Source organism: Petaurus breviceps, unplaced genomic scaffold, assembly GCF_028583685.1.
Source record: "Petaurus breviceps papuanus isolate PSGF00001 unplaced genomic scaffold, PetGlider_PUasm1.0 90977, whole genome shotgun sequence".
Taxonomy (NCBI): Eukaryota; Metazoa; Chordata; class Mammalia; order Diprotodontia; family Petauridae; genus Petaurus; species Petaurus breviceps.
Window position 1 is genome coordinate 22,931,107 of NW_027187391.1, and position 11,041 is coordinate 22,942,147.

Consider the following 11,041-nt stretch of genomic DNA (forward strand, 5'->3'; position numbering starts at 1 on the left):
ATTATTTCAGTCTTTTCAATCATGTCTGGTGGGATATTTAAATAAGCTATTGTTTTTGCAAGACTATTACTTTATGACTTAAATTTTATAGCTTTAGGTTTTCTTGACACAGATACTGGAGTGGTTTGCCATTTCCTTCCACAGCTTGTTTTACAGATGAGGAAACTGAGGCAAAGAGGGTTAAGTGACTTGCCCAGGGTCACATAGTTAGAAAGTGTCTGAGGCAAGATTTGAACTCCGAAAGATGACTCCAGACCCAGCACTCCATCCACTAAACCACCTAGCTACCCTACACAGCATTATAGTGTTTTCCAAAAATAATGAGCATCAGTGTTAGTTAAACAGGTCAAAGTAGGAAGACTAGAAGCACCCAAACTAGCCAACAGCTTTGTGCCTTTGGGGATATTGGAGTTTGATGCTAGTTGACTTCATAACTTTTCAGAAAAACTCAGCTAACTTCCATAATCACCATGTTATTATAAAACTGATCTAGAGTTGACCCTGCCACTGACCTTCTTCATTTTTCTTGAATTCCTCTGAAAAGTAGCTTAAATTCTAGAACTGGGCTAACAAAAGGAAAGTTAGTTTTGTTCTCATCACAAAAGCTCTTGACTCATATTTTACTTAAGGAGAATACACTATGAATCACATGTGATTTACATTAAATTTTGCATGCATTTAGATGTGGGTATGAACTAGGGAGCACATTTTGTTTGAACTCTCTAGCCCTTCTATTCATTTCTTTAGTTTGATTTTTTCTGACGCCATATGTTTTTGTAGTTCAGTAATGAAAAAACATGATCTTTCTCCCTCCTCGGGTAGAATTAGGCATGGAGGGAGCTTGGTGCTAGCTCAGGAAGACAAGGATGGTGGGGAGGAGAAAGCCATTGTTTCAGCTTTCCTTGTGAAACTGCATTTCTCAGTGTCCACTCTGGGAAGGGTAAGAATTGGTCATAAATTATTTCTATTACATCAAGAATGTCTCTTCTTTAGTGTCATTGGGACTTCTAGCTACATAAATGTGACATGAAGCTCAAGAGCCTGGGGCCATTTCAAGTGAAAGATGAGTTAAGATGCATTGGGGAAACAGTTTGTTCAATGTACAGAAATAGTCTTCCAAAGTTTCTGGACAGGATACATGTAACTAGATTTTCCCCAATGCATCTTAACCTGGGGTGGAGGGAAGGGGAGTGTTAAATGAGGTCAAATGACATTCCAGGTCTTGATGGGGAGTGATAGTTTATGAGACTTTCTTTCATTTTACTTACTGCAATCCTTACAAAAGCTCATTCTGCCACCATCCCCTCAGCCCTTGCCACAAACCATACTGAGCAATTTTTATTCCCTAGGCAAGCTATAGGGGGGGGATCCTTTTGAATTAGGGTAGGATACCACAAGGTTTTTAACTGCTAAAGGACTGGCCCTTCCTGAGGAAAGAGGAAGGACAGGATTTTTGCCCCTGGCGAGAAGATATAACTCAAAGAAAGGAAACTTTTCCTGGTGTGGGAAGCAGGCCATAAAGGGGCAGCTGGGAAGGGAGGGGGGGGGATGCTTTGAATGGTACTGTTTTCATCCTCTCAATTTTCAAAATGATCTAGGGTATAAAGTACTTCTTTGGGTAGGGAGCACAAGGGAAGCCCTAGGGAGGGAGGAAGTATACTTTTTTGGTGCTGTCAGCACCCTCTAAATTTCCTAACATGGGCAAAGTTCCAGTGACTTCTTCCCTCATTATGACTTTGTTTTGCAGCTCCTCCATCCCTCTGGTTCAACTGTTTCTTTCTCTCCTTTTCTCTAACCCCAGGAACAGAGAGCTCAAAGTTTATTAAGAACAAGGATTTTTAACCTGGGGGTCACTGATCCCTTAGATTTTTTTTTTTTAGCAAGGTAATAGGGGTTAAGTGACTTGTTCAGAGTCACACAGTTAATATGTCATGTGTTTGAGGCTGAATTTGAACTCAGGTCCTCCTGACTCCAGGACTGGTGCTCTATTCATTGCACTACCTAGCTCTCCCCATATTCCTTAGATTTAAGGTGATCAATGAATTTGAATGGGGAAAATAATTGCCTCTCTATTTTCATTCATCTTCCATTGATCTTATTATTTTCTTCTATTGAATAAAATCATTATTCTGAGAAGGGTACCCTAGGTTTTATCAGGCTGCCAAACAGGTCAATGACACAAAAAGGTTAAGATTCCCTGGGCTAGAAGAAGATGAGCGGAAGAAAAAAAAGCCTTTCTACTCCATGTTATTTTTTTAACCATCTCAAGTTCCATCTTCCTTTGCATTCTCCCACAGAAAATGAAATCTCTATAGTCACCATATTTATTATGACTTCACTTTATTTATTATTTAACACCTCCAGATTCACAAAATACTTTGTTAAACCTAAAAGTAGACTTTGGTCTCTATACTACCAGGTCTTATCAGCATTGAAACATCAAAATAAGCAAATTTCCCTATGGAACCTCTCAGGGCCCTCTCTCATTTCGAGATTGTGCTGAATATCATCAAGTCTCTTCCAAAGCTGGCAGAAGTTGTCCTGTGCCTTGACCTCTTCTCCATCATGGGAAGGACCTAGCCAAAAAGAGAAGTACAATTGCCAAGCAGTGTGAAAAGACTGACTGATGTTGTCCTATAAATGACAATGTCTCCAAACTTTTCTCCTTAAGGATGGTGGTCTTGAGGAAGTTAGCTTGAGTCTCCATTTTTAAAAATATATTTCAGGGGCAGCTAGGTGGCAAAGTGGGTAGAGCATTGGCCCTGGAGTGAGGAAGACTCAGATATTCACTAGCTGTGTGACCCTGGGCAAGTCACTTAACCGTGATTACCTCCAAAATAAAATAAGATAAAATAAAATATATTTCAGAAAGAAATCATGTCTCTCTCAACGGCAAAGCAGTGGAAAGCTTCTAGATGTTATCAAAGGACAGATTCTCTACTACTTACTATCTATGTTACCTTGTATTCATTGACCTCTCTGGCATTAAATTTCCTCATTTGTAAAAGAAGGGGATTGGACTAGATGACCTCTAAGGCCCCTTTCAGCTCAAAAATCTATATTCTATTACCCAGAGAGATTTTTGCAAATGGTAAAATGTACTGGGATCTAGAAGATATGAAAGCTATGTTCCCAGATTTGTCTCACAACATTTATATGGTGCAGTGGAAGAACACTGACATTAGAGTCACAGTTCCTGGGTTCAAATCTCAGACCTTCTTCTTAATACCTGTGTAACTTTGAGCAAGTCACTTGACATTTCTGGGGCTCAGTTTCTTCATTTGTAAAATGGTGGGGTTGGACTAGATGTTATCTATAGTCATTTTCAGCTCCGTATTTATAATACAAAGAACTAAGTTTCCATGGCAAGGCAGTTAGGTGTTGTAGTGAATAGAACACTGGACCTGAAATCAGAAAGACCTAAGTTCAGATCTGACCATAGACACTTAATAGCTACGTGACCTTGGGAAAAGTCTATCTGGCTCAGTCTCCTCAATTGTAAAATGAGATTACATTTGAAACATCAAAATAAGCAATAAAATGAGAATGTCCATCTCCTGAGGTTGTTGTGAGGATTAAATGAGATTCTATTTGTAAAATGCTTAGCACGTAATAAACAATTAATAAATTCTTGTTTAAAAAAGTGTCTCCCCTATGCCATAGGAGAGTATCTGGTATACAATAGGTGTCCAATAAATGATTGATTATCATTAGGCTCCAGTATGTCCACATTTATTCCTTTCTTCCTAGGAAGATTCTGGGGTAAGGTTTTCTGATCTCTGGCTTTCATTACTGTTAAGGTAATTTGCTCTAAACTTACCCCAGAAATCCTCTGCTTGCTTTCAGTCTATGAGTAACCTCTCACAGGGGACCATTCATCTTGAATCTCAACAGTTGGTCACCATCACATCCACTTCCTTCAATTTTGCTCCTTGAATAATGGCTATGGGTTTCATATTGTCTTTCTGTTCCATCATCCCTAACTTCTGTCCACATGTCCATTATTCCTTGTTTCCTTTGTTTTCTGTAGCTATTTTTTTTTTCACTTCCCACTCTGTCATTTGCAATAGTTCCCATGACCGTATTAATACAATCACCTTCCCTCTTCCCCAGCCTGGCTTAGTCCTGATTGCAAATCATTGTCTTTCAGCCCTTGCTAGGGTCCAATTGTGCTTGTGGTCTCATGTCTTGGCTCCTCATTCACATATGGTGCTAGGGGCCTAGTCTGACCAGAGCTCTCATGCTCTCTATAACCAAAGATTTCTGTAAGAAGATCTGAGTAAGAAAATACTGGCTAACCAGTGTGCCATCATGCAGTGTTATCCCTTTATTTAAAACAAATTGGCCTTTCTAACTATTATGTTGTCTTATTACTTCCAGATTAGTTGTCTCCCTGAAGGGGGTCTTTCCTGGCAGGTCATGAAAGGAAGCAGTATGTTCTGGGAGCATGAGGGTAGAAACCCACATTCAGGCTTCTTCCTTCAATGAGTCATTCACTGCCATGTTTAGAGGTATAATACATAGATCTTAGTCTTAAACTTCATGTTTATATATACTTCTAGGTATAGAAATCGTCTATCACATACCAATACAAACAAAACCAGAATGGGGCCTGTTCTGCACACAACAGAGTACAGCAAGAAATTCCTTTTTCCTTCCCATATATGAATTTACATGTTTACCTCTAGGGCAAGTCATGAAAAAAGTTCAGCAAACTTTTCATCACATAACTCAAAAGTGCCTGATCTGAGATTCTAAGGCAGCATGGGATGAATTCCATGAAACAGGCCAGACAATTTTCCATGATGCCAGGATACTGGGCAGTGTTTCCAAGGACAGAAGGCTATTTCTGCTCCCTCTCTCCACCCATTCCCCCAAAGTGCAAATAGTACAGGTGGCCCCTATGCTCCCAGGAAAATGTCCAGTTGTCTTCTGGGTCATTCTGGTACTATTCACATGAATTTTAAACCAGGAATGTTCAGAAGAAAAATAGGGGTAGGGAATGTTGGGAAGAGGCCTTTCAGGAACATTGTGACACATGAATTCTGTACTATCTGGAAGAATGTCAATTGCTAAGAGGATAAATATTCTAGTTTACTTCTGGTTTAAATTTAAATTTATAGTGAAAGATCATGTGATTCAAAATGTCATGTGGCTTGTCTTCAAGGCACTCAAGAGACTGAGCTTGTTCTGTATGAAGTTATGACCAGGCATGATACCCTTTGAAAGACATGAGTTTGGATTGGGTAAAGTTCACTAATCGCACTAAAAGCTCAAGCACATCAACCACTGATTCAAATCCTAAGGCATCAACCAAAAAGGCTAAAAAGATGAGGTGAGAGAGAGAGAGAGAGAGAGAGAGAGAGAGAGAGAGAGAGAGAGAGAGAGAGAGAAATGAAATCTGTGTAGGTTCAATCTGTAAGGCTAAAAAGTTATATTAGTTTTTCCTAGAATTTCTGATTACTTTCATTTGGCTTTTAAAAAATTCATTAGCATTCATTAAGTACTTACAATACTCTTGACTCTGTGTCAAGTGCTAGAAATACAAAAATGGAACATTCCCTGCCTTCAGGTAGTTTACATTTTATCAAACTAGGAAAACTTCGTGTATGGGGCCAGCATTGGACTTTGCTGTGTCTGTGTTCTAAGCATCAACTAAAACATGGGAAAAATTCAGCATCAAAAGGCTTGCAAAGAAGGATGATTTTTTTTTCACCTACAGACAATCATAAAACCTTTGAATGTGTGGAGAGATTGAGCTGTGACATTAGTGGTAGGAGAGAGAAATAGGACCAGGGTTCTTTTCAGAAAGGCTCATCTTCTCGACTAGTCTATGTACTCTACGAACCAGGGCTACAGGAACTTCATTTCCCAAATTGCTTGTGTGTGGTTTTTTAGGGGTTTTTTTTTGCCTTTTGGAGGGCAATTGGGGTTAAGTAACTTGCCCAAGGTTACACGGCTAGTTTTGTGTGTGTGTGTGTGTGTGTGTGTGTGTGTGTGTGTGTGTGGGTGTTAAGTGTCTGAGGCCAGAACCCGAACTCGGGTCCTCCTGACTCTGGGGACAGCGCTTTGCTCACTGCTCCACCTATCCGCCCCCAGATTGCTTGTTATAGTATTTTCTTGAGGAGATAAATTTCTGTTTATGTAGTAAAATTTTAATCATTCTTTTAAATAGAGGGTACTAGTCAAGTAAATAATCCAAAATGACAGATGATTCCTCCCTGTAAAAAAATTATGTTTTTTGAATCTGTTTCAGAACTTACATATGGATATAGGTCTGTGGACAAATCAACTGCAGTAAACCATGAAAATCTTCTCAGGAGAAAGCAAGACAGTGGTCTGGCTTTCTCTCATCATCTTTTCTCCTCCTCTCTTTGCTTCTCACAGCAGGTTGGGGATGGACAGTATCACTTCTTAGACCAAAGCAGTAGCACTACTCTTGTTATCCTGATTTGGCTCCCATATTCCTCTGGGGCTTTGTAATGGGAATGCAAATTTGGAAGATCTTCCCTGCCCCTAGGCTAAAATGTACCTGAAGCCTGGGGAAGGAGGCTTGTTTTTCAGTAGATACTTGTTGATTGGCCATTGAGTCAATAAGGTTGTTACATTCTCTGAGCCAGGAGAAGGCTATATAAGCCCTGATGTGTAGCTTTGTTTTGGGACTCACTTTGAGAAGTGTTCTGTGATTTGATCTGAATTCTGGAAAGCCGTTGTTGAGAGTCCCGCGGCTTTGAAAAACCCAGATGTGGAAACCCAGATGTTGACTGGGTATGGATGTAATGGTTGGACAGTTTGGAAAGCTGTCTACTTGATCTGTTGATGTCTTGATAATTCTGTCTGTATATTTTGAAGTTTGGGGTGCTGACCTTTTTCCCCTGAACAAGGTAAATGATATATGTCTGACTGATTAAAGTAAGCTTGTTAACCCATTTTGAGTTGCTTTCCTTTAACAAAGCAGATCCAAGAACCTGTGGTAGCTGCAAACCCTGAGGACGCTTGGGGTGCTTGCTGCTACAGGCTTCCAAAATTATTTAAAAAGAGGTCATTTAAATTTACTTTCCTTGCAGTTTTTGTTGTATGGTAAGCACTTGTATCTACAAACAAAGGCAGCAATAATGTGACATAGGAGCTAAAAATCAAAATGTATGGTTGGTAAATAAATAAAAGAGGTAATCATATAACAAAGTTGAAAGCAAAATTTCCCCAAATAAGCCACACTTTCTAGAATTAGGGGTGGGGAACCTGCAGCCTCAAGGTCATATGTAGCCTTCTAGATCCTCATGCAACCCTTTGATTGAATCCAAACTTCACAGAACAAATTCCCTTAATAAAAGAATTTGTTCTGCAACACTTGGATTCAGTCAAAAGGCTGCACTTGAGGACCTAGAGGACCACATGTGGCCTTGAGGCCACAGGTTCCCTAACCCCAAATTAGCCTTTTCAAATCTCTTCCACTGAGTCATAAATCTCTGAACTACTTCATTTATCTCTTATTCAGTGAGGGTGTCTAATATTTTCTGCTCTGATACCATCATGATAAATGCCAGTTTTTCTCCTCCTTGTTTTTTCCAGATGTCCACACATGGCTTAGAAGTAGAATTATTGGGGCAGCCAGGTAGCACAGCAAGTAAGAGCACTGGCCCCTGTGTCGGGATGACCTGGGGATCGAATGCGGGCTCAGACACTTAGCACCCACCCAGAAACACCTGGCCATGTAATCTTGAGCAAGTTACTTAACCCCAATTGCTTAAAAAAAAAAAAAGAGTAGAATTATTTCCTTGAACTAGAACTAGAACTATTTGTATATCTTATTCTCTGTTATTTCAATAGAACTGTGATGCCCTCAGTGTGAGTATATCTTCCAGCAGGATCAAACATAAGCCATTCATGCCTGCCCATCCTGAGCTGCTCTTGTCTAAGATCTTCTGTAAATCAGATAGAACAAAGCTCTACACTGTGCTGAGGTCCTTTCTCTGGATAAGAGATTCCTGACCTAAGATTGATGAGCTTTCCTTTCAAATATTTTGAAAATTGTATTTCAATATAATTGGTTTTCTTTGTAATCACATGTATTTTGTTTTATGAATTTATTATTATTATTTTTTGTATTTTGCTAAGTGTTTTATAACCACAACAAACTAGTACATAGGATGACCTGTACAACAACACCACAATAAAGGCTTAAAGCTCAAGGTGTTCCCATGGCAACGCTGAAGCTAGTTCAGTCTCTGGTATTTGGAATTTAGGCTGCAGTCCTTGTGATCTGGATGGCTCTTGGGGCAGGAGGCACAGGCCATGCTCTAACCAGACTTGAACAGGAGAATGGCGACCTGGCCCAGGTAGAAGTAGATGAAGTGCTTTGTCTCGTGCATCACGTAGCTGTCGAAGTTCCTCCCCACGATGCAGTGCCAGGTCGGATTATACTTCTTGTCAAACTCCTTCTTGATATGGGCTGCTATGTTGTACTTCTCCAGGGCCTGGGTGGCACACTCCACAGAGTCCTGCTGCATCTCCTCCGACATGTCTGCATTTTTGATCACGGCCTTGCGGTCACACATGGAGGCTGCGACGGGTCCTGGTGGGAGGGGGCGGCGGCAGCATGGCTCAGGCACTCCGTCAGACCTGGAAGGTGCTTTCACTGCCTAAGCCTTTGCGCATCCTGTTTTATGAATTTAAAAACATTCTGACAATGTGTCTATAGTCGTCAGTAGACTACCAAAGGGGACTGTAATGGAAAAAGGGCTAAGAATCCCTAGACTAAGTTTCTTGACATTGCATAATATTCTACCAATGGCACATGTAAGCCATACAACAGTTAACCCTCTCTCTCATTACCTGACTGGACCATCTTTTTTGGCAATATTTTATAGTCATTCTTATCATGGCAGACAAGTGCTTGCCGTCCATGCTATTTTAACATGGACAAGTGAGGAAGGCAAGAGAATTAGTTTTTGTTTTGAATGTGAAAACATGGCATAAATGTGTTAACACTGCAACACTTAAGAGAGACTATGCAGTATGAAAGTACCATAGCAAAAAAGTAAGAGAATTTGGGGGGAGGGGGGCAGAGTTTTTAGTGGTGATAATTTTTTCCCAAAGTGTATACTGTTTATTAAATCTTCTGATTCCAAAAGTCATAGGAACATCTTCTTGATCACCCGAGATTCATAGTAATAAAGTAAGTCATCTCAAAATCCCTCTTTCACCTTGTCTCTGGATATAACCATAGGTGGTCTTGAGCACAAATTGACAATTTTAGTCTGAACAAATCTAAGCATTACAATTCTTCCTACCTTTGTTGAGTAACAGTGGAATTACAGCTGACAGTAATATAAAAACCAGTGTCCAGAGGATGACCTCAGGTCAGTGTATAACATAGAGTTAGGGATTTTTGTTGCATTTTTGTTGTGTTTAACAAAGTGATTTTCCTTAGCCTGCTCACTAATCATTGTTTTCAGTTCTGTTGATTGTCCCATTACTAACAGGGTTGATTTTAAATATAGGCTGGTTGGATGTCTCCATTTCGAAGGGGAGGCCTGTATTTCTATGAGAATTTCACCACAGAAAGGGAATATCTACACAGAGGTCTTTGTGTTCTTGGACCTCAGCCACGTAACATTCTGGGGAAGGAAGGTCAGTTGATCAGAAAATACTGCTTCTCTGGGAGGAGAGATAGAAGAATGTTGTAATAGGAGCAATCTTAATACATGCTTCCATGGTAAATTAACCTAGTTTTTCCTTAAAAGGCATTGAGACTATCCTTGAGACTTGATTGGCTTAGAGGACTAAAGGCTCAGGCTGTTGACATGACTTCCTCATTGCTCAAGTACAAAGCAGTTACAAAGGGCATCAAATGACTTTTCTGATGCTTGGTTGGTAGATCACAATGGGTAACTCAATCAAGAAAGCTTCACTGAATTCAAAGTGTCTTTAAGATCTATCCTTGTTGAACACCTTTCTCCTACTAGTTAGGGCTAAGTAAATCTTTTTGTTAATTGTTGAATGACCAATGAGGGTCTCACTTTGATGAATTATGAAACCAAAATGACCAAGGACCTGGCCTTAATCGGATCCAGTCCAGTCCAGAACACTAGAAAACACCTAAACTTCTTTCAAGTGGTGTCAAAATTTATGTAGAGCATAAACTTTTTTTTTAAGTACCATGAATGAAGATGACAGAAAGTTGAGAAATACTACCTTGCAAAAATCCAACAAAGACTTTACCTGTCAGATCTATGGATGAGTGAAGAATTATTATCAAATGAGATAGAGAGCATTACAGGATGTGAAATGATAATTTCAATTGTATTAAATTAAAAACAAACAAAACCAATGCATCCCAAGATTGGAAGGAAAGCAGAAAACTGGAGGGAGGTGAATTTTATAGCAAGTTGCTCTGATAAAAGGCCTTAATTCTCAAATATATAGAGAACTGAGCCAAATTTATAAAAAGATATGTCAATCCCCAGTGAATTAAATGGTTAAAGGATATGAACAGGAAGTTTTCAGATGAAGAAATCAAAGATGTCTATAATCATATGAAAAAATGCTCCAAACCACAATTGATTAGAGAAATGCAAATTAAAACAACTCTGAGGTACTCCCTCACTCATACCTATCAGATTGGCTAATATGACAGAAAAGGAAAATGATAAATGTTGGAGGGAATGTGGGAAAATTGGGATACAAATGTGCTGTTGGTGTTGTTGTTGGCTGATCCAACCACTCTGGAGAGCAATTTGGAACTATGCCCAAAGGGCTAAAAAACTATGTATATCCTGTGACCTAGCAATACCACTGCTAGGTCTATAGCCCAAAGAGATCAAAGGAAAAGGAAAAGGATATATAGGCACAAAAATATTTATAGCAGTTCTTTTAGTGATGGCAAAAAAAAAAAAAAGGAAATTAAGGGGATGCCTATCAGTTGGGGAATGGCTGAACAAGCTGTGGTTATGACTATGACGAAACCCTTTTGTGCTATAAGAAATGACAAGCAGGATGCTTTCAGAAAAACCTGAACTTATACAATCTATTGCAAAGT

At 39.6% G+C, this 11,041-nt stretch overlaps 1 protein-coding gene across 1 annotated transcript; it reads right to left on the reverse strand.

The window, feature by feature from the left end:
- Positions 1 to 8,086: 8,086 nt before the first annotated feature.
- Positions 8,087 to 8,653, reverse strand: LOC138153119 (dynein light chain 1, cytoplasmic-like). Its single transcript, XM_069077304.1, has one exon. The coding sequence runs from the start codon at positions 8,556 to 8,558 to the stop codon at positions 8,301 to 8,303; it is 258 nt and encodes an 85-aa protein (XP_068933405.1). The 5' UTR covers positions 8,559 to 8,653; the 3' UTR covers positions 8,087 to 8,300.
- Between the last annotated feature and the right edge of the window lie 2,388 nt (positions 8,654 to 11,041).

Coding starts and splice junctions, on each gene's coding strand:
- LOC138153119 (XM_069077304.1), bottom strand. CDS start 8,558: ATGTGTGACCGCAAGGCCGTGATCAAAAATGCAGACATGTCGGAGGAG.